Below are 24,212 nucleotides of genomic sequence, written 5' to 3'. Positions count from 1 at the left end.
CCACTGACCACAGATTCCAAAGAAAACCAGCAAGGGAAGCCTGCATGTCTCCCTGGAGGCCCTGGGAGGTGCTGCCATGAAGGTGACGCCTATGTAGAGACCAAGAGACAAGTGGAAATTTGTCAGGCGTGAGGACAGACAGGGTGGATGCCACTTTCGGCAGCTTTTTGCTCTTGTTGATGGTTAGGTTAATAATTGATACCAAAGGGAAATACCAAGTTACCTTTCAAATGACTTAATGTGAGACTTCCCTGGTGGTCTAGTGATTAAGAATCTGCCTGCCAATGCAGGAGACAGGGGTCCGATCCCTGGTCTGGGAAGATCCCACATGCCATGGGACAAATGAGCCCACGTGCCACAGCGACTGAGCCCGATCTCTAGAGGCCTCGAGCCGCAGCTACTGAGTCCACGAGTCCAAGAGCCCGTGCTCTGCATGAGAGAAGCCACCGCAGTGAGAAGCCCTCGCTCCACAACCAGAGTAGCCCCAGCTCACTGCAACTAGAGCAGGTTCCCGCTCAGTGAAGACCCAGCGCAGCCAACATAATAAATTTAAAAATATATAAAGCCAACTTTTAAAATAAATTAATTCATTAATGCCAAAAACTTTCATTAATACAAGATTTCACTCTAGCCACCAGAGATTTGTTTTTGTGACCTTTTTCACATGTGTGTTTGGGTGGCCTCATGTTCTCTGCCCTCCTCTGCTGCAAAATGCAGTTTCCATCCTTCTCATTGCATAATTACCTAGAGACCATTTAACCAGCACCATGCTTGCTCCCTCCTCAGAGAATTTTTTGAGCTTCTCTGTCCAAAAACAGAAGGAAATGGCAACCCATTCCAGTGTTCTTGCCTGGAGAATCCCAGGGATGGGGGAGCCTGGTGGGCTGCCGTCTATGGGGTCGCACAGAGTCGGACACGACTGAATCGACTTAGCAGCAGCAGCAGCAGCAGCAGCAGCAGTCCAAAAACACAGAGCAGAAAGTGAATCGTTGGTGCTCTTCAAAACTGAAGGCAGATCACCAAGCTCACGTGATATGGGATGACAGCTTCAATCTCAAAACCATCCCCAGTTTTCTCAAACGATTATCACTTTCCTCCAACATACAGAAGACAAAAAAACGTGTGTTTAGTTAGGCAAAATGTTACCAGATCCTGGCAGATTCTGACCTTCTCCAACGGGTCAGAAGTGGCAGGCACAAGAGATGGGTTAACTCGGAACCTCCAAATGAACACTAATGAAACGTCCTGGAGAGGGAGAAAAGGACACTGCAAGATATGAGAGCTTCTCAGAAACTGGTTCAGGAGGGCTTTGGTTAATTAGAAAAAGTGGGGTGATGGAGGTGGCTGGACACAGTCTGCCCTAAAGCTCTTCTGCTCCTCCCGTGGATGCATATGGTCCTCTCCTGGGACAGAGGCACCCTCAACTTCCCCCATTCTCTGACCCCCACAACCAAGAGTCAGCTCCTCCCAATCTTTTCCTTCACCGTCCACATTTGGTCAATATCCAAGTCCTAGGAACTCCACTTCCTAAATGTCTCTCAAATCTGATGCCTCCTCTCCACTCCCTTAACTACTGGCTACCTACATGCACCTTCTCCCCCGCCCCATAACATGGGACCTGAACCATCTGTCTCTGACCTTTCTTCCTACCTGTCCCCTCCCACACCCATGGACAAAGTGATGTCTCTGAATCATAAAGTGGGTCATCTCTCTCCTGCTTCAGCTGAACAACTCCAGTGGGTTTCCACCTGTTTCTCGAATTCTGGGGAATCCTCAGATATACTCTAGGGGGTTCACAATTTTCCAAAAGTATTTTTTATTTAACTTTGTGCTTTCACTTGAATGATCCTCTTTTTAAAGATTATTACTAGAAAATCAACAGAAACATATTCTGGGTCATCTGAATGAGGATGTTATGACCAAGTGCTACCACATAATTCCACTCTGTGTATTCTGGCATTTATGATGTATCTGGTCACAAGAAATAGAATTATTATTTTAATATTATTTTAATTGTCACAGGCTAGTGAGAAAACAACAAATCAGACTTAAATCAGACAAAGGAAACTGAGAAGTGAGCCATCACATGACGTGTGTGGCACAGCACACAGCATCCCAAACTCATAAGAACCTGAAAAATCACCCAGAAACAGTGATTTAGTTTTAGTTTTAGTTTTAATCCATCACATTAAATTCATGGACTTAATCTGAATTTATTCAATTTGCAGCTGTGTTGATATTTTATTCATACATTTGTTTTGGTTTTACGGTCACAAGGAAGCTCTAAATATGAAAAGTTTAGACATATTTAAGGCTATCACATATTTGAATTGCACTGTAATAAAAATAATTTTAGCCACCACTAGACTCTCTAGCATTTTTCCTCCTTTAAATAAATTCACATATTACTCGCATTTGAGAAACTCAGGCCCTCAGAATGAGGCTTTAAGTTACAAAACACAGCATATGTGGGAGAGACAGTGACATTCTCTGACCTTCCCATCCACACACCCCTCATCATTTCCCACCCCTCTCACCATTGGTTCTGGCCAATGGGCTGCAACACAAGCAGCGATGCATCAGCTCCAGGCTGAAGCACGGAAGAGCCAGAGAGCAACCCTCCTGTGATCTCATCCAGCACTGGCGACCACACAGCGGACAATTTTTCCCAATGGTGTGGCAGCAAGAGGGGAACTCTCTGTCAACTTGGCCTTCCACTGACCTACGAAGAACACACAGTACGAGTGAGAAGTAACCATTGTTGGGTGAAGCTACAAGGGGATGAATTTGATCTGTTACTGCAGCAGAGCTTAGCTTATCCTGACCTCACGAATGGCCATTCACCTCCCTGAACAAGCCCTTCCCATCATGGTCCAGGCTGCAAACAACTTTTAGTTCAATGACCTGAACACACCAAACTGCTTCTTGGCACCTTACCTTTGCTCATCCTGTTACTTAATCCTAGAATGCCATTCCCCACACTCTTCTGTCCTCCTCCTCATCCTGCCATGCGATTCATCCTTCAAAAGCTAGTTCAGATATAATTACCACCAGGACATTTTCCTCCCTTCTCCAACCTTCTGTCCCGCATTACCCATGAACTCTACAGACTGCTTTCTTGCCATGTGATAATTACATGTTTACATGCCTGTCCCCACCCTACCCCCAAACACACTGTTGCAAGATCAGCGGCTTATTCATCTCCACACTGTCAAGACCACCACGCAGGAGAAGTAGGCAGCATTCGGCAATTTGGCCAGGAAAAGCTTCCTCCAGAGGACTTGTCCTAAGGTACTGCAAGGAAGCTGAGTTGAGATCCATCACCCCCCAGAGAAAACACTTTACCGAACAGCAAAAGCTCCAGGAAGTCCCAGGCGTCTCTGCCCCAGTTCCAGACCAGACACGCGGGGTTCTGAGAAGCCTGAGCCATCCTCATCATCTCTGCAAACTCAGTGCTCTTCAGCCCCCACTAAGGACTCAGACTTTACCTGGCAGGCCTTAGCCTAGGCTTTGTTACTCAAAGTGTGGTCCACACTTAAGAACTAAGGGATGGGATTTCCCTGGTGGTCCAGTGGCTAAGACTCTGAGCTCCCAGTGCAGGGGCCCGGGTTCAGGGAACTAGATCCCACATGCCACAGTGAAGATCGAAGATCCTGTGTGCCATAACCCAGGGAAGCCAAATAAATAAATAAATAATTTTTTTTAAATAAGAAGAACTGAGTAGCTAGTGAGAAAAGTGGAACCAGACCCCAGACACCTGGGTCAAAACCCACATTTTAGCAAGATCCCAGCTGATTCATATACTTTCAACATTTGAGAGGCACTGACCCAAGGTACCCAAACAGAATCTCTCCATCCTGACAGGTAACTTTAATAACCATACTTTTATATACTGATGTATGCAATTATATCGCAATAAGACTGAAAGATGAAAAAGAATTCACAAAAAAACACAACACTTTCTCATCATAATGATATCTGTGAAGTGTTTTATATCACTGAATTCTCAGAACAATTCACTCACGTCCATTTTACTGATGAGGAAACTGAGGTTCTGAGTGGTTGAGTACTTTGCCCATCATCACACAGCTCTGAAGAGTCAGAGTCAGGGTTTGAAGGCAACTCTCTTGGACTCAAGAATTGTAATCCCCATCACCACACACTGCATGACACCCTGCCATTCAGGAACAGCCTTCCAGATCTTCCAGCCTTCCAGAGATCTCCATTTCCCTTCACCCAGCCGTACCCATCACCTCTGACACCACTACGCCTCTACATATACCACTCTCCCCAAGACACTGCCAGCTCTCCCTGGGCAATGATTTTATGGGCTTGGTCAATAACTGTTGATGAATCAATAAAAATATTTTCTCCTTGATCATCAGACAACCCTTTGAGGATGGCTGGACAATGACTATTAAGCTAAGAAGGTGAAGACTCCGAGGTTCCCAGAGAAGTCCAATGCCTTGCAGCAGGTCACCAGGAAGCCTCAGACCTCTGGGAATGGACCTGAACTCCCTGACTCCCAGGACAGATGTCTGCTTCCCCATACTTCCACTCTCCCTGTATTTCCCTCTTCTGACCTACATTACCAGGAAGTTAAAAACATCCTTCCCAAAGAACTCCCCAACATATGCATCTTCAAAAGGGGCTCTGTGTTACTGACAGATGGGCCAGATTTAGACATTCATAGGAGGCCACCACAGAAAAACCTGGGAAACTCTGGATACCAGATACAACAGCCCCCTGGATGCAAGGAAAGAAAACATCATCAGGCAAGAGCCTTCAACTAGTGAAGCCTATCCAAGCCCCTCACAAGGAACCCAAATCCAGGCAGAGGCCCCTGGAAAGCCAGGCTGGTGGAGACCCATCACCCTCCATGGTCAGGCACCAGCCGGTCCCTGGAGTCTGTGGTACTGTGATTCCACTGGTCAAGATAGCCCTTCCTTTCCCTTTATTGTCTTCAGAATGAAGCTAAAGGGACTTCCCTGGTGGTCCAGTGGTTGAGATTTTTGCCTTCCAATGCAGGGAGTGTGGGTTCAATCCCTGTTCGGGAAGCTAAGAGCCTATAAGCCTCATGGCCCAAAAACCAAAACATAAAACAGAAGCGATATTACAATAAATTCAATAAAAACATTAAAAAGTGTGCACATCACAACATTTTTTTAAAAAGAAAGAAGCTAAGACATTTACCCAGCTCCACATGTAACCAGAGAAAAGCAGGACACCTGCCTGAAATATTCAAATATTTAGGAAAACATGGGAGGGACATTTCCCTCGAACTGGTTAAAAGAGGGTTGAGGGAAGGCAAGAGTGAGATCCTGTGGACAATGAAGCAATGCTCCATTTTGTTTTGCATTATGCCAGAGCACCATGCCACCCTTTGGGCACTCACCGAAGGCACCCAGATGAGGTGATTAATGGGCTCTGACTCCCTGTTGGTTAAACTAGTGCCTAGGCACAGAGCTCCATCCATCAGGAGGCACTTTGTGAAAATTCTTACCAAGGCACTCTGCAGGCTAGCACAGGCTGCCCAGAGCTCATGATATAGTCGTACTCAAGAAATGTTTGGCTCGGTTCCCTAGCATCAAATCCTGAGATAGGAATTTCCTAGGAAAGTGTTTCATTAGCAAGTACCCCTAGGAAAAATATTGGTAGGGGAGTGAAGATGTGAAGCCAGAAAGAGAAGCCAGAGCAGCAATGATGCCTGGAGGTCAACACGATGCCACTCTACAGTGGATTTCTACAGATTCCAGAAGCCCCAGCAAAGAGGGTCTTCCTCCAACAAAGAGGAGAGGCTGGCAGCTGGAAATGAAAGCACCCGGGGTCCCAGTGTGCAGAAAGGGCTCTGAGGGGACACTGAGCGACAGTGGAGAGTCCCTGACAGCCCAGGGTTCAGTATTCCTTTCTCCAAGGTTCACCCAAAGCATGGCCACGATACTGCTGACTCAGTTATTCTGCAGCCTCATGGGGTTCTCATATTTCTTTTGGCTCACGCAAAAAGGACCTGGCTCAAAGACCTTTCAAACCTTCATGGAATGAGTTACAGAGCCTCTTTCAGAATTGTTTCCTGACTCTCTTCTTTCTCCCATGAAGCATTTTCTGTCATTGCCCAAAGCAATTCAAATATTAAGCTGAAATGTTTTCCTGAAGTTGGGCTGCCAGGGAAACCCAATAGCCTTTTCCTTTTTTTTTTTGTTTTTTGTTTTTTGCTTGCTAGGCCCCTGCTTCTTGCCACCTTGCCCCTTAAAGATAAGCACAATGCTTGGCTACTATTCTAAATGCCCCATTCGTTGTGTTAGCTCAACACTAGCTTGCAGATCACCACTATAAGCAGTAAATGGACTAAGTTCACGGCTCCTAATCCAGCCATCAAGGCACAGGATCACCTCATATCAAGACAATCGACATGGAAGGACCCAGCTTCAACTTGACAGCTGTCATCTTGGACAAGACAGAAAGTAAAGGAGATGGAATCCACAGTGGGGGGCGGTGCAGGGGGATGGAAAGATGACTAACCATTGACAATGAGTAACAACTGAGTTCTCTCCACAACTTCTCCTCACCCTCCCCTCTCCCAGCAGGCAGATACCCCGAAAAGGTGTCTCCAGACACCTCTGCCCAGCCCTGTACGGCCTTCTCCCGTCTCACAACACCTCACCCCAGAGTCAGACAAGGGAAGGCTGTGGAAATGCGGTCCTATATTTGAAATCATTGATGGGATATTTCACGAATTCATTTTCTTTCCTTTTTTTTTCTGTTCATGCCCCAAATGCTCTGCCTGGAGCCTTTTCTCCTGCGGTCTTTAGTTCTTCTCTGTGTTTCTTTACTTCTAAGGAGAACTGCCTTTCCTTTAGACGGGTCACAGAGCTGCAGGAAACCTGGGTTCAAATCCCAGCTTGGCTGCTATCAAGCCATGTGACCTTGGGAACCTCCGTTTGCTCATCCGACAAATGGGAATAAATCCACCTTCCTTATAGGTCTGTGGAGAGGATGAAATGAGGTCAACTCTAGGTAAAGCACCTGCGACGTCGAGATGCTCAATACAGATACAGGCCGGATTGCTCCCTCGCGGCTCCCCTCTCCTGCAGCCCCACCGCACCTTGCAGGATGTCCCCGCGTTTCCCAGGCCGGCCCCTCTGGACAGCGAGGGACAGGAACCCAGCTCGGGATAGCGTTAACCCCGAGGAGGCGAGTTGCAGCTGGTGTGGACACACACACAAGCACACGCGCGCGCGCATATACACGCGCGTACAAGCACTGCGCGGTTGCTCCGGGCACCCCCGCGGGACCCGCACTGAGGCCCCGCCGCGCACGGAGCGGGGTCTCCAGTCCCGGAGACAGAAGGGCTCCCCCTATTCCGGCGGCGGCCCCGACCCGGTGGGCGCCCGAGCGCACAGCACTTACCCGGGGTGGGCCGAGTGGGGCAGCCGGGGGCGGGCCGGGCGGGGGGCGGCGGCGGGCGCGGGGCAGGCGTGGCGGCGGGCATGGCTCGGAGGCCCGGACACTGGGCAGCGGCTCGACGGCAGGGCGGGCGCGGCGCTAGCGGCGAGGAACCCGCGCCGCCTCCTCTGCTCGTTCCCTCCCGCCGCCCGCCTTGTGCTGCGCCGGGCGACAGCCACGGGGAACGTCTCCGGGGGCGCCGGCTTAGCAACCGCGCGCCCGCCCCGCCTCCCTCCCCGCGCCCGCCTCGCCCCGCCCCGCCCCGCTCCTCGCCCGGCCCTGCAGGCAGGTGGGGCCCGCTTTGAACTTGCTCGCGCACCCCTTTCTTCTCCAGAGAGCGCCCGAGGTGGCCCTCGGGGACCCCTCTGGAGCCCCGCCTCCCCCGCTGGCCGGGCGCGCCCTGAGCTAGGAGCGGTCGGGCTTTGAACCTGAGCGTCGCCCACGTCCTCTGTGGGTGGCGGACCAAAGGCGTTCCCAGGACCCCGGCAATCCTCACCCCTCCTAGCGGTTCAGAGACCAGGCTTCCCTCATCGATCCCTTTCCCCTACCCCATCCCCACTATGGTCATATACGGACCCCGCAGCCGCCCCCTGCGTGCCCCCCAGACTCAGAGACCTGCTCCCCCTCTGTTCACACCAGTGACCTCTAAGATATAGCTTGCAAACTGCCCTCCAGCCCCATGTCTTCCCGGTACCATCCAACGGCTGCTCAGTGCCCCCTGCATTTTTCTACCCCTTCCAAGCCCACCACGCTCATAATCCCCCCCACTTGCAGAGATCCCCCATGTCTGCAGTCACAATCCCGTCTCCTCAAAGACGGCTCCCAGGCCCCTCCCGGGAGAGATGATTAAGGCAGGGAAGACCATGCCGGTGTTGGGGAACAGGATTTGCCACTCCAAACGGTCTCTCTTCGAAATATTATTTTAAGCTGGTTATTTGACAAACAGCAGAGAGGGGAAAAACTCTGAAAACCAAGTAGGAGTTACCCTTGTGTAACATTTATATTTGTAAAGGAAATCTCCGTTTATTAGATGTCTCCTTTACCTGGAAGAGAAGGACCAAATCTCTAAAAATTCCTTTTTCCCCTCCTTTCATTTCTAATTCTTTACTGAGTCTTGTCACATCATTTCTGAGTTTTTCTTTTTTTATTATTATATGAAACATATATTGTTATTCTCCACATTTTTAAATGGAACTAACATAGAGCAATCATATTATTTCCCAAACTTATTTGAGCACATAGTTATATTAATATATCACGAACAAATGGTTCTATACGAAGAATAAATGACAGCTCATGTGCAAGACCTAGAGAAAGGTATTTAAAGAGAGATGATTTTCTCTTTCTTTCTTTTCTTTTTTTTTTTTTGTCTATTTCATGAGGTTTGTGGGATTTTAGTTGAACCTAGGAACTTGACGTGAGTGTACAGAGTCCTAACCACTAGGTCACCAGGGAATTCCCTAAAAATTCTAATCATTGGAGAAAGCAATGACAAATCTGCATCACAACCTTCCCCCTTTATAATGTGATTTTCCTGGTAACCTCTACACCCTCAAGATCCTCTTTTGTCTTCAGTTGAGGATGGTATGTAAGGCGAGGGCTTTAGCCATTTGGAAAGTTACTCAGTTTTTCTGGGGCTCTCCCATGTATGTGTGTATGTTTGCTCAGTCGCATCCAACTCTTTGTGATCCCATGCACTGTAGCCTGCTAGGCTCCTCTGTCCGTGGAATTTCCAGGCAAGAATACTGGAGTGGGTTGACATTTCCTACTCCAGGGGACCTTCCGGACCCAGGGATCAAATAGCCGTCTCCTGTGGCTAATGCATTGGCAGGCGGATTCTCCACCATTGCGCCACCTGGGAAGCCCTTTCTCATGTATACCTGTTGTTAAACTTGACTTGATTTTTCTCCAATTAGTCTGTCTCATGTCAATTCTGAGACCAGCCAGAAGACCCTAGAAGGTAGAGGAAAATTTCTTCCTTACCACCACCTACCTCTCCACATGGTCACTGACATGATTACAGCAGTGGTCTCGATTTTCCTTGATCCATCAGGTCACCGAATGGCCTTGTCTGGTGTTGGTGTTCTGTGAACTTGTTCATGTTGACAACACCTAGGCTGAGGACCAAGCCTGTTCCCAGATGTCAGGATCTGTCTTCCTCTTCCTCACACATAATAAACACTCTAGGAGAAGGCTCTACTACATTGGTTCAGCAGCTCAGAGGTGATTTTAGGACTAAATCTCTTTCCGTAGCATCCTTTAACATATTACCTTCTCTCCTCAGACTCAGATGGTTGCCTCAGGGTCACTGAACGGCTGCAACAGCCTCTGAAAGCCACTGTACAAAAGAGATTTGGCTTCCAGCTCGTTTGATGGCCACAAAGTGGTCATCAGGGACCATTTGCAACAATAGTGAACAAAATGACAAATGACCTGCCTCCCAGTCACTCCTCTCTAGTAGGGAGGAGCAAATAATGAGATAGCAAGTATGGTGATAAATGGCAAGGAGAAAACAAGGAGAAGGGAATGGAGGTTGGGACTGTGTTGTTTTAGGTTGGGCAGACAGGAAGGGCCTCACTGACAAGATATTTGAGCAAAAGCCTGAAGGAAGAAACTATCTTGAAATTTCTCTTGGTGGTAGGTAGCCCCTTGGCTACTTAAATATTTTCTTTTTAGAAGCCACTGCAGCCACTGTTCTTGACTCTATGATTTAGGAGTAGACAAAAGTTTCAAAACCAAAGTTTTAGGGAATTCCCTGGAGGTCCAGTGGTTAGGATTCATGCTCTCGTTGCCAAGGTCCCAGGTTCAATCTCTGTTCAGGGAAATAAAACCTCATAAGCCTCAGGCAAAAAAAAAAAAAAAAAAACCCCACAAAAACTGAGTTTAGAAAAAGGTTTAACTTTTGTGAAAGAGGATTCGGATGACTTGTTTTTTCTTTCTTGTAAAAGAAACAGCCCAGCAAGGTTTAATTACTGTCTACATAATCATTTATAAATTCATTAGATAAACACATTAAACACATACAAAGAACAGCTTAGCTCAAGTTATCAGATTACCTCCCAATAGTGAGGGATAAACATGATACATCTCATTGAATACTGGAAGAAACAGTTACCTGCTCACTGAACACATATTCTCTTTCTGACTTAGTAACAGACCCCAATTTTTAGCTGAACACACTGCAGCCTGGAATAAAAACTAGATTTCGTAGCCTCCCTTTGTTACTGTACCAAACTGTGGTCGGCTTGCCTACTATGCAGCAAAGCCGGTCTACTGATACCAGGTTGTGATAAAGGAAAGTACAGTGTTTATTGCAGTACACCAGCAAGGAGAATGGGCCACTCATTATCCAATGGCTGAACTTGCTAATGTCTTTCAGACAAAGTGTTTTTAAAGGCAACATTTGGGGTGAGGGTTGCAGCTCATGGCCCTTCTTCTGATTGGTTGGTGGTGAGGTAACAGGATATTTCAGGAATCTTAATCATCAACATTCTGGTTCCAACCAATCTGAGATCTGTGTGCTTGTGGTCAACATATGGTCACCATTCTCCATTTGGGTGGGGGGGCGCCTTGGTTTCTGCAGAGCAATGCAAATATATGCAGCAGATTGTTATGTATATTCCTTGAGGAGGAATGAGGACTGTTTTGTAGTGAACTACTGCTTAACCTATCCTTAGTGTTGTTGCTTGACTGCCTTGGCTTCTGCATGCCCTCACTTCCCTAATTAGTAACTGCTTGAGTCTGCTCTTTGGAACTCAGGAAACTCCTAGGAGACTAATGCCTTTTTCAAGGAACAGGGGGCACAGAGGGGCTTTTGTACCCCAAAAGGCCCTGCAGGCACCTGCTCAATATTACCTTCTCCTACCTTTTCTTTCAGACTCCTCCAGCCTGAGAGGTCTAGGGGCAGGATAAGAAAGGGAATAAAACTTCAGAAAGGAACTTGGCAGGTGAACTCCATCTTAGTGGGGAGTTCAGACAGCTTCACTGTCTGCCTCTCAACCCTCACCTCCTGCCAGTTCCCCAGGGAGGCTACAGGCTCCCGCTAGTGCAAATTCCTTGCTTTGTCTTGGCCACCGTCTCTTTCCATCCACTGTTCCATCTGCCCCATGCAGCCCTTACTCAAGCATCATCTCCTCACCCTAAGTAAACTGCAATGCACCTAACAAGTCCTAACTATTCTGTCCTCCCTATCAGCGGAAGATAGGAAAGTAAGGTGTTGAAATGGCTGCATCGTGATCAATCTGGATCCCCTTCAGTAATAACAACTGGCACAGTTAGTGACACATTCCATCCAGCTGGTGATTCCTGTCAACCTTAAAGTCAGCCAGAATGCCTTGGTCGGCTTGGGCAGACTCATCACGTACGACTCAAGTCCACTCTGGTAGACTTCTTTCAACAAGGAAGAAGTCAGGGAATTCCCAGGCAGTCTAGTGGTTGGGGGCTTCCCAGGTGGCACTAGTGGTAAAGAATCTTCCTGCCAATGCAGGAGACTTAAGAGGAGTGGGTTCAATCCCTGGGTTAGGAAGATCCGCTAGTGGAGGTGATGGAATTCCAGTTGAGCTATTTCAAATCCTGAAAGATGATGCTGTGAAAGTGCTGCACTCAATATGCCAGCAAATTTGGAAAACTCAGCACTGGCCACAGGACTGGAAAAGGTCAGTTTGCATTCCAATCCCAAAGAAAGGCAATGCCAAAGAATGCTCAAACTACCGCACAATTGTATTCATCTCACATGCTACTAAAGTAATGCTCAAAATTCTCCAAGCCAGGCGTCAGCAATACGTGAACCATGAACTTCCAGATGTTCCAGCTGGTTTTAGAAAAGGTAGAGGAACCAGAGATCAAATTGCCAACATCCGCTGGATCATGGAAAAATGAAGAGAGTTCCAGAAAAACATCTATTTCTGCTTTATTGACTATACCAAAGCCTTTGACTGTGTGGATCACAATAAACTGTGGAAAATTCTGAAAGAGATGGGAATACCAGACCACCTGACCTGCCTCTTGAGAAACCTATATGCAGGTCAGGAAGCAACAGTTAGAACTGGACATGGAACAACAGACCGGTTCCACATAGGAAAAGATGTACATCAAGGCTGTATATTGTCACCCTGCTTATTTAACTTCTATGCAGAGTACATCATGAGAAACACTGGGCTGGAAGAAGCACAAGCTGGAATCAAGATTGCTGGGAGAAATATCAATAACTTTAGATATGCAGGTGATACCACCTTTATGGCAGAAAGTGAAGAGGAACTAAAAAAGCTCTTGATGAAAGTGAAAGAGGAGAGTGAAAAAGTTGGCTTAAAGCTCAACATTCAGAAAACTAACATCATGGCATCTGGACCCATCACTTCATGGCAAATAGATGGGGAAACAGGGGAAACAGTGTCAGACTTTATTTTTTTGAGCTCCAAAATCACTTCAGATGGTGATTGCAGTCATGAAATTAAAAGACGCTTACTCCTTGGAAGGAAAGTTATGATCAACCTAAAGCAGAGACATTACTTTGCCAACAAAGGTCCATCTAGTCAAGGCTATGGTTTTTCCAGTGGTCATGTATGGATGTAAAAGTTGGACTGTGAAGAAAGCTGAGTGCCGAAGAATTGATGCTTTTGAACTGTGGTGTTGGAGAAGACTCTTGAGAGTCCCTTGGACTGCAAGGAGATCCAACCAGTCCATTCTAAAGGAGATCAGTCCTGGGTGTTCATTGGAAGAACTGATGCTAAAGCTGAAACTGCAGTACTTTGGCCACCTCATGCGAAGAGTTGACTCGTTGGAAAAGACCCTGATGCTGGAAGGGATTGGGGGCAGGAGGAGAAGGGGACGACAGAGGATGAGATGGCTGGATGGCATCACTGACTCGATGGACATGAGTTTGAATGAACTCCGGGAGTTGGTGATGGACAGGGAGGGCTGGCGTGCTGCGATTCATGGGGTCGCAAAGAGTCGGACATGACTGAGCAACTGAACTGAACTGAACTGAACTGAACATATGAAGAAGTAAAATTTGGTGCCTTGCCGCACCTTCTCCATTTCCTCCAAAGACAGAACACAGAAAGGTGCTGACACTATGGCAGGGATCTGTAAACTTTTTTTGTAAAGAACCAGGTAATAAATATTTTTGACTTTGTGGGTATGTTGTTTAGTCGCTAAGATGTGTCCAGTTCTTTGTGACCCCATGGACTGTAGTCCGCCAGGCTCCTCTGTTCATGGAATTCTCCAGGCAAGAATACTGGAGTGGGTTACCATTTTCTTCTCCACGGCATCTTACCAATTCAGGAATCAAACTCACATCTCCTGCATTGGCAGGCAGATTCTTTACCGCTGGGCTACCTGGGAGGCCCTATGGTCTCTGTTACAACTATTCAAAAATAGCATAGGCAATATGTAAATTAATAGGCATGGTTGTATGCCAACAAACCTTTATTTATACAGATTGACAATGAGCCAGATTTGACTGTGCCATTCATAGAGTCTGCAGATCTTGCCTTAGAGCAGCAACTTTCAGTTAAATACAAGAGTCAGGCAAGGTCTGTCCACTTTCTCTCTGTTTATCTTTGAGGACAGCGTTCATATCTTGGATGAGTTTCTGTCCTTTATATTAAGATGAACAGAAAGAATTTATTTGAGGCCAACTGAATCACTGATAAGCTTATTTTAAAGTTTTATATAAGAGAATCTGAGCCCCTAACTTCAGAATTTCCTTATCACATTCTCAGTTCTGGCGGGGTCCATACATAGGCATGAACCATGCATCGCATTTTGCAAATATGCTTGTACATATGTATGGCTTTAACTTTGTGTGCCTCCGTGTTTTTTTTTTTTTAAGTTTTTATTGAATTTGTTACAATATTGCTTCTGTTTTATGTTTTGGTGTTTTGGCTGCCAGGCATGTGGGATCTTATCTCTCCCACCAGGGATCAAACCCATACCCCCTGTACTGGAACTAGACTGCCAGGGAAGTCCCCTGTGACCCAGTATGTTTTATCCTGGAATCTTAGCACTGGCTGCTATTTACTTATTATCTCTTCTTTTTTTTTTTTTTTTTTGAGGACAAGCTTGGTAATTCAAGAGAGATTACACATATTTTTGTGTTTCAGTCTGTCTTTCTCAGACTTAAGCCCAGTTCTGTTTTCTAGCTTTTATACCTAATTATAGGCAGTGTTTTGAGAATGTCATGTCCTGTGATGCTTGAAATCTTGCCCTGAATCTACTACTATACTGTATGGGCAGGGGAATGTTTCAGACTTGCCCTTTATTACCATTCCACATTTGAAAATCATTTAGTAGTTTTGCAAATGAGTTTGTTTTTATTGCTACAATAGAGAAACAGTTATCTGCATCTTGTTTTCACTGCACCAAGTGCCATATTCTCGGGCATCGGGAAGGCCCAGATGGCAAGTTTAGCAGACATTGGAAATAAACGGATTTCTTTAAAAAAGCAGGAGCTTGTATCCAGGAAAAGGGGTGTTGCATTTTAGATGTATTCCTGAAATCATGTCTACACACAGCTGACACAGTTAGCTGAAACAGAGTGGAGAGATTATATGCATCAACATCTTCCACGGGAAATCCTGCACTTTATCCTAGGCAAGAGTTTTGAATTCTTCGTTGTTTTTTTTTTTTTTCTGGACTTTATATACCATGCTGCATGGCTTATGGGATCTTAGTTCCCCAACCAGGGATTGAACCCTGGGCCCCAGCAGCTGAAAGCAGTGAAAGCACTGAGTCCTAACCACTAGTATATGTGTGTGTGTGTGTGTGTGTGTGTGCCCGCGCGCGCAATAAGTTGCTTTCATCTTGTCTGACTCTTTGCAGCCCTATGGACTGTAGCCTGCCTGGCCCTTCTGTCCATGGGATTCTCCAGTCAAGAATATTGGAGTGGGTTGCCGTGCCCTTCTCTAGTTCAGTTCAGTTCAGTCGCTCAGTCGTGTCCGACTCTTTATGACCCCATGAATCGCAGCACGCCAGGCCTCCCTGTCCATCACCAACTCCCGGAGTTCACTCAAACTCACATCCATCGAGTTAGTGATGCCCTCCAGCCATCTCATCCTCTGTCGTCCCCTTCTCCTCCTGCCCCCAATCCCTCCCAGCATGAGAGTCTTTTCCAACGAGTCAACTCTTCGCATGAGGTGGCCAAAGTACCACCAGCTTTAGCATCAGTCCTTCCAATGAACACCCAGGACTGATCTTTAGAATGGACTGGTTGGATCTCCTTGCAGTCCAAGGGACTCTCAAGAGTCTTCTCCAGCACCACAGTTCAAAAGCATCAATTCTTCAGCGCTCAGCCTTCTTCACAGTCCAACTCTCACATCCATACATGACAATGGGAAAAACCATAGCCTTGACTAGACAGACCTTTGTTGGCAAAGTAATGTCTCTGCTTTTCAACATACTATCTAGGTTGGTCATAACTTTCCTTCAAAAGAGTAAGCGTCTTTTAATTTCATGACTGCAATCACCATCTGCAGTGATTTTGGAGCCCAGAAAAATAAAGTCTGACACTGTTTCCACTGTTTCCTCATCTATTTCCTGTGAAGTGATGGGACCAGATGGCATGATGTTAGTTTTCTGAATGTTGAGCTTTAAGCCAACTTTTTCACTCTCCTCTTTCACCCTCATCAAGAGGCTTTTTAGTTCCTCTTCACTTTCTGCCATAAGGGTGGTGTCATCTGCATATCTGAGCTTATTGATATTTCTCCCAGCAATCTTGATTCCAGCTTGTGCTTCTTCCAGCCCAGTGTTTCTCATGATGTACTCTGCATATAAGTTAAATAAGCAGGGTGACAATATACAGCCTTGACATACTCCTTTTCCTATGTGGAACCAGTCTGTTGTTCCATGTCCAGTTCTAACTGCTGCTTCCTGACCTGCATATAGGTTTCTCAAGAGGCAGGTCAGGTGGTCTGGTATTCCCATCTCTTTTCAGAATTTTCCACAGTTTATTGTGATCCACATAGTCAAAAGGCTTTGGTATAGTCAATAAAGCAGAAATAGATGTCTTCCTGGAACTCTCTTCATTTTTCCATGATCCAGTGGATGTTGACAATTTGATCTCTGGTTCCTCTGCCTTTTCTAAAATCAGCTTGAACATCTGGAAGTTCACGGTTCACGTATTGCTGAAGCCTGGCTTGGAGAATTTTGAGCATTACTTTACTAGCATGTGAGATGAGTGCAATTGTGCGGTAGTTTGAGCATTCTTTGGCATTGCCTTTCTTTGTGATTGGAATGCAAACTGACCTTTTCCAGTCCTGTGGCCAGTGCTGAGTTTTCCAAATTTGCTGGCATATTGAGTGCAGCACTTTCACAGCATCATCTTTCAGGATTTGAAATAGCTCAACTGGAATTCCATCACCTCCACTAGCTTTGTTCGTAGTGATGCTTTCTAAGGCCCGCTTGACTTCACATTCCAGGATGTCTGGCTCTAAGTGAGTGATCACACCATCGTGATTATCTGGGTCGTGAAGATGTTTTTTGTACAGTTCTTCTGTGTATTCTTGCCACCTCTTCTTAATATCTTCTGCTTCTGTTAGGTCCATACCATTTCTGTCTTTTATCAAGCCCATCTTTGCATGAAATGTTCCCTTGTTATCTCTAATTTTCTTGAAGAGATCTCTAGTCTTTCCCATTCTGTTGTTTTCCTCTATTTTTTTGCATTGATCACTGAGGAAGGCTTTCTTATCTTTCCTTGCTATTCTTTGGAACTCTGCATTCAGATGCTTACATCTTTCCTTTTCTCCTTTGCTTTTTGCTTCTCTTCTTTTCACAGCTATTTGTAAAGCCTCCCAGACAGACATTTTGCTTTTTTGCATTTCTTTTCCATGGGGATGGTCTTGATCCCTGTCTCCTGTACAATGTCACAAACCTCATTCCATAGTTCATCAGGCACTCTATCTCTCAGATCTAGTTCCTTTACATGTTAAATAATATATAAAGAATTTTTCTAGAAAAAAATTCAAATTTCTCATTCTCAGGTTTGAAATAGACATTTTACTTTAATCTAACCCTTTGGGTTCCCCTAGAGAAGGCAATGGCAACCCACTCCAGTACTCTTGCCTGGAAAACCCCATGGACGGAGGAGCCTGGTGGGCTGCAGTCCATGGGGTCGCTCAGAGTCGGAAACAACTGAGCGACTTCACTTTCACTTTTCACTTTCATGCATTGGAGAAGGAAATGGCAACCCACTCCAGTGTTCTTGCCTGGAGAATCCCAGGGACGGGGGAGCCTGATGGCTGCCGTCTATGGGATCACACAGAGTCGAACATGACTGAAGTGACTTAGCAGCAGCAGCAGTGGCTCAGACAGTAAAAAATCTGCCTGCAGTGCAGGAGACCCAGGTTCAATCTCTGGCTCAGGAAGATGCCCTGGAGAAGGGAATAGCTACCCATCCTAGTATTCTTGCTTGGAGAATCCCATAGACAGAGGAGTCCATAGACAGGCGACAGCCCATGGGGTCACAAAGAGTCAGACACGACTGAGTGACTAATACTTTTTTGGTGTCCAACCCATTTGGGAGATTTAGCTCCTTCTCTGAATATTCTCAACAATCTCTACCAAAGAGGAGAAGCCCAATGCAAGAGGAGAGACAAACATTTTTGAACCATCAGTCAGGAGCTTTTGTAGAGGGACACCGCTTTTAAGCCCAGAACTCTGTGAGGTAGGGTCATTCTTGCCATTTTTCTGAGGATGTCTCCTGTTCTTAAACACTTGAGCAAGCTGAGAGTCGGAGAGCATAAGAAACTCACCCAAGGTCACTGCTGCTGCTGCTGCTAAGTCGCTTCAGTTGTGTTCGACTCTGTGCGACCCCATAGATGGCAGCCCACCAGGCTTCCCCGTCCCTGGGATTCTCCAGGCAAGAACACTGGAGTGGGTTGCCATTTCCTTCTCCAATGCATGAAAGTGAAAAGTGAAAGTGAAGTCGCTCAGTCGTGTCCAACCCTCAGCAACCCCATGGACTGCAGCCCACCAGGCTCCTCCGTCCATGGGATTTTCCAGGCAAAAGTACTGGAGTGGGGTGCCATTGCCTTCTCCGACCCAAGGTCACACAATAGCCTAATAAATTGCAGAGGCAGAATTGGAACCCGGGTCTGTCTGATTGCAGCACACATCCACCATACCTTGCTGGCCTGATCAATGTATCCATTTATTCATCCAATGAATAACCACTGAGCACTTTGGGGGTATTTGCTATGTTCAGTCTGCACCAGAGCCTGAGGACACAAAGATCATGAAAAACAATGAAGAGGGACTGCCACCAGGGTACAATACATTTCCGATAGGATTGATGTGACCTCCTCCAGGTCAGAATCCCCCCAATTCATAATTTAAGTTTAAAAATTAAGAGTAACCATATCCTTCTGAAAGACAGTCCCATGGTTGTATCTTCCTAAAAGATGTAGCATTGACTAATTAGATCATAACCCTGAAGTATAAGCGTACACAGACTGTTGACATCATGTCAGAGAAGTCATCTGACTCATGAATTTAAGTAATTTCTCAAACCAATTTAGTTCTTTAAAAATCTAGATTACCTTTGACTTTCTATTAACCACCATATGAGACCTAATTCTAGAGTCCTGTTAGTGTAGAACTCACCAGACTGTGATGATATATAAAGTCACTATTTCCTAGTCTCTAACTTGGGTGTCATTATTCTTTCAATGTAGTCTTGAGCTTTTTTTTTTTTTTAATGCTTAAAAGTTGAAAGTTCATTCTATAACCTTGATAGAACATCTTTAGTTTCCAACAGCAGTTCTAGTTACTTAAGGGATGATTATATTATTTCTTTCCCTTGAATCTTCATGGCTATATGAAGCCTTTCATAGAATCCTAAAAGTGGTAAAGAAAGCAGTATTATATACATTGCAACTCTAAATGTTTTAAATGTAAATAGTGAAGATTCTAGTAAAAGCAGTAAATGTGAATCTGTCTGTGCTGGAACAAGTGACTAGGGTATCATTTCACACAGTCAGAAAGATCGTTTGCTTAATTGTTTTCAAAAAGCAAGTAGGATGGAAACTCTCCAGACGTCCAGTGTTTAGTACTCGGCACTTTCACTGCTGAGTGACCAGGTTCGATCCCTAGCTGGGGAACTAAGTTCCTAAAAGCTGCACACGTGGCTCCCCACCCCCCACCACAAAACAAAAACAAAAACAGAATGAATAAGCAAAATAAATTTTAAAAATAAATAAAAAAAACAGGTAGGAGGTTTGACAGTGAAGATGTGAAATCTGATCATCACTGCATAAGCAATCTACTGACCCCTGATGCTCAAGAATTGTCTGTTTTGAAATTTTCAAACAGATGGCAGGAAGTCATCTATACCTTTATGATTCTCAAACTAAGCACAGTGACAGAATCACAGTTACAGGTAAACCAAATTTTCCCCACTTGCCCCAGAATAAGTCATATGTTCCAGTGTGAAAATAACTGATTATTAATTAATGGTTGAAGAAAAGGACTAAGGCTCTAGGGCTTCCCTGGTGCCTCAGACTGTAAAGAATCTGCCTGCAGTGCAGGAGACTCAGGTTCAGTCTCTGCATTGGGAAGATCCCCTGGAGGGGGAAATGGCAACCCACTCCAGTATTCTGGATACAGTATTCTAATATCCTCTTGCCTAGGAAATCCCATGGACAGAGGAGCCTGGCGGGCTGTAGTCCATGGGGTCGCAAAGAGTCGGACACAACTGAAGCAACTAACACTTTAATTTCACTTTACACTGGTGCGTGACTCAATTTTGAACTCCTTATACCAAGGACAGAAGTGGTATGGACCTAACAGAATCAGAAGATATTAAGAAGAGATGGTAAGAATACACAGAGGAACCAGAGTTGGTGATAGACAGGGAAGCCTGGTGTGCTGCAGCCCATGGGGTTGCAAAGAGTTGGATGTGACTCAGCGACTAAACTAACTGAACTGACAGCAAAAACAAAAGTAAATATCTTGTAATATCAATCACAGTAGTCAGGACAAAATTATGCCTAGAGGCAAAGCAGAGAGGGATATTGCCAAAAGCCATTACCAAATGACAGTACAGGAAGTCTTGTAAAATCAGTGAGACACACAAGAGGAAAGAGTAGTCTATATGATGTGTGTGTGCACATAATAAAAGTTTCTTCAACTTAGATTGGGACAAAACACTGCAAAATACAATCTCACTCTTGACCCAAGCATGGCACATTCACAAGAGAAAAGATCTCAATGACTTTCATGTACCAGGATGAGAGATTGTTTGGGCAGCTTTGTTATAAACTGGAAAACAAGTGTTGAACCAGGGTTGATGGAACATCAGCCACACATGAAGCAAAAAAAGAGTATATCTGTATAGTTCAGGGCCTGTTCCTGCAGGCCAATCCATACACAACTTTATTGGCAGAAGACAGGCAGTGACTGACCATCAGCATGCCCTCTGGTCGTTGTATCTGGAGGGAGCCAGTGAAAATGACTAACATGATCAATTCACGGTGACTTAACCTCCACTCTCTGGGCATGCAGTGGGAAGAAATGGGCAACAAGACTCTGCTTAGCATGGTTTGTATGAATCACATTCAAGTAAGATCACAGTCAAGAAGTCCGTTTCCATTAAATTATGGAGAGGAGGATGAGGTTATAAAAATGTATTTTTTTCTTGTAACTAATATGTAAGGAAAGACCTCTCCTGTCATTCCAAGCGGGCTTCCCAAGTGGCATTTGTGGTAAAGAAACTGTTAATGTAGGAGGCATGAGACTTGGATTTGATCCCTGTATCAGGAAAATTCCCTGGAGAAGGGCATGGCAACCCACTCCAGTATTCTTGCCTAGAGAATCCCATGGACAGAGGACCCTGGCAGGCTACAGTCCATAGGGTTGCACAGAGTCGGACACAACTGAAGCAACTTAGCACATGATTCCAAGTGGCAAATGGCAGTGACATTTTCAGTATTTTAGAGATGGTTGAGCTTCTAGCCTCAAAGCTAATGTATCACAATCATAAATACCCAAAATAAGATATCAGGGGAATTCCCTGGAGGTCCAGGTGGTTAGCACTCTGCACTTCTACTGCAGGGAGCACAGGTTTTATCCTTGGTTGGGGAACTAAGATCCCACATGCCACATGGTGTGGCCAAAAAAAAAAAAAGATATCAGAATTTCACAAGGAGGTTGAACTCTGGTATAAAAGATTCTAATCATCAAGTAGGAATTTTTTTCTCAATGTTTTCTTCATTCATCAGAGAAAGAAGTCATTATATTATCAATCAGGTTGACAAGTCACATTCAAACACTGCACCAGACCATGAAGAAATTGTCTCAGAGGCCAAGTCAGTCAAGGGCAGGACAGGGCCGTAGGCAGTGTTCCACTCCAGGTTCAAACATTCACCCTTCTGGGCTCCCCGGGCAGTGAAACTGTTGACCTAGCAGCCTCGAAAGATAGCCTTCAGTAAGAAATTGCTCCAATATCCAAACCAACTAATGAAGCTATCAGACACCTGCTGGTGTCCTCTGCTCCTAAAATTATGATTTAGTAGAAGCAAAGAATTAGAGAAGAAAACAACGAGGGAGTTATGATGGCCAATTATTGAAGCTGACAGATACCCTGGTGGTGGAAAAAAACACTCTTCTCCTAGGTGATCTGAAACTATTGTTATTAATCTTGACTTTTTAATGTCATGCTTTGTAACATTTGAAAGTTGTGATGATTTTTTTTTGAACTAAAGTTGGTAAATGGTGTGATCTAAATTCCCATGGGTTGTTTAAATTTAAAAACAGAATAAATTATCAAATAAGCATATTAAAAACAAACAAAAAGCGATGGAAACATAGCTCTTTTTGCAGTACAAAAGCAGGGCAGGGCAGTCATGGCCGAGTCTGAAGAGCCATTGTTCTGTGAGGAGTTCTGGTCTTTGTTTTTCACACTCACACAGAACCTTCTCAGTTTGAAATCTCAAGAATTTTGCAAGTGTTCCATGAATCTTTAGACCATCCCACTTACACTGCGAGTGGGTGGAGAACAGGAGACCCAGGGAAGTGAAAGAGCCTCTTCTGTGTCAGAGACGAGAATAAGGATGAAAAAAAAAATGTCCTTAACTTTGTTCTGGTTCATTTTTAATAATGTCATTTGTGAAACATTTTAGCAACAATAAAATCAGAAAGAAAAAAAAACAAAACCCTCCAATCATCCCTCAGTTTCAGAGAAGGTAGAAAATGTAGATTTTGGTAAAGCTATTTTCAGGAAAGCATTTAAAAAGCACAATTATCTAACAAAGCAAAACTGATAATTATATAATTCCACAGCATTTGGCAGCAGGATGGCTTTTGTTTCAAGGAATGGGTGGGATTCATTGGATGCCTTCATGTCTGCAGAGCTTGGTGCTTCAGACTGCTAGAGATCTCTGGTGCAAAACAAGGTTAACATCAATCAAAGGTCTTGCAGGAACAGACACTATTTATCTTCGTCTTTGGGAAAACAAAAGTTGAAAAGTACAAATGGAAATTACTGGTAATGAAAAAGTCAAGATATGGTTGAAAGAATGCTGTCTCTGAAAAATGAAAGCAAATGACATATAATCAGAGACAGAAGACTTGACTCCCAGAAAGGTGGCACCTCCTACACCTTGAACTTTAAGAGGGGATCAGCAGGTCTTTGGAAGAGGTGTTGAGACAAGAGGATGTGATGGAGAAATGATGAGCACACCAGGGAAACTGAGGCCGCAGGCGTGAAGGAGATGTTCTGTGAGAAACAGCAGAAAAGACGAAAGAGAGGCAGAAGGCAGAGCTCAAAGGACAGCATTTATTATCCACCCCCTGCCCCCGCCAGCCAGTTGTCCAAGCTCCTCCAGCACCAGCAGCATCCTAGTTGACCAGATGACTAAAGACTTTGGTCCCCTTTGCTCAGTCAAAACTTTTATCCCAGGCTGTGCTCTCTGTGACTTGACAACTGAGGCAAATGGTCCAACCAAACTTCTTCTTCCTTAAGATATTGATGCCTTTGTGCTGTGTGCTCAGCTGCATCTGACTCTTTGCAACCCTTTTGACTGTAGCCCACCTGGCTCCTCCATCCACGGGATTTTCCAGGCAAGAATACTGGGGTGGATTGCCATTTCCTCCTCCAGGGGATCTTCCCAGCCCAGGAATCAAACCCATGTTTCTTGAACTGGCAGGTGGATTCTTTACCAGTAGCACCACCTGGGTTACCTCTTCTTCAAGAGTTTCTCACAAAGCTAATGCCTCAATCCAGTCCTGTGGGCTAAATTGTATCACCCCACTGCTAAATTCATAGGTTAAAATCCTAATTCCTAGTATCTCAAAATGTGACTGTGTTTGGAGATAGGGTCTTTAAAGTGGTGATCAGGTTATATGAGGTCATTAGGTTGGACCCTAATTCAGTAGAATCGGTTTCCTTATAGGAAGTGGAAATTTGGACACAGAGTTCCACAGAGGGAAGATCGTGTGTAGACACTGGGAAAAGACAGCCATCTGCAAGCCAAGAAGCGAGGCCTCAGGAAAGACCAAACTGCTAACAGCTTCATCTCAGCGGTGGAGCCACCAGAACCAAGAAAATATACTTCTGTTGTGTAAGCACCCCTCAGCAGACCTGGTTATCATTAGTGGGGAGACAGCCCTAGTCACGAAGGCCTCTAGTTCTCCTCTCCTTAAGCCAAACATACTGTCCCCTCCCCACTACATAGAACTCCCTCTACCTCTCCCTGACGACCCCATCCCACTCACCTACTCCCATCACTGCAGGCTGAAAAAAAAGGAGGTGTGGACCCTTCAGATTGCAGGCTCTC

The 24,212-nt window shown here is 45.3% G+C and overlaps 1 protein-coding gene across 2 annotated transcripts in view; it reads right to left on the bottom strand.

Moving 5' to 3' along the window:
• Positions 1-7,995, bottom strand: part of DCLK3 (doublecortin like kinase 3) — a 42,412-nt gene extending 34,417 nt beyond the window's left edge. Inside the window, exon 1 of one of the 2 annotated variants that reach the window (XM_059879980.1) lies at positions 7,408-7,995. In XM_059879980.1, coding sequence (XP_059735963.1) covers positions 7,408-7,489 — 82 coding nt within the window. In that variant the 5' untranslated portion in view covers positions 7,490-7,995. The remainder of the gene's footprint in view (positions 1-7,407) is intronic. The other variant, XM_024983350.2, reaches the window with a different exon arrangement.
• Positions 7,996-24,212: the final 16,217 nt, after the last annotated feature.

Source organism: Bos taurus, chromosome 22 (genome assembly GCF_002263795.3).
Source record: "Bos taurus isolate L1 Dominette 01449 registration number 42190680 breed Hereford chromosome 22, ARS-UCD2.0, whole genome shotgun sequence".
NCBI lineage: Eukaryota > Metazoa > Chordata > Mammalia > Artiodactyla > Bovidae > Bos > Bos taurus.
This window is presented reverse-complemented; position numbering and strand designations above follow the sequence as displayed.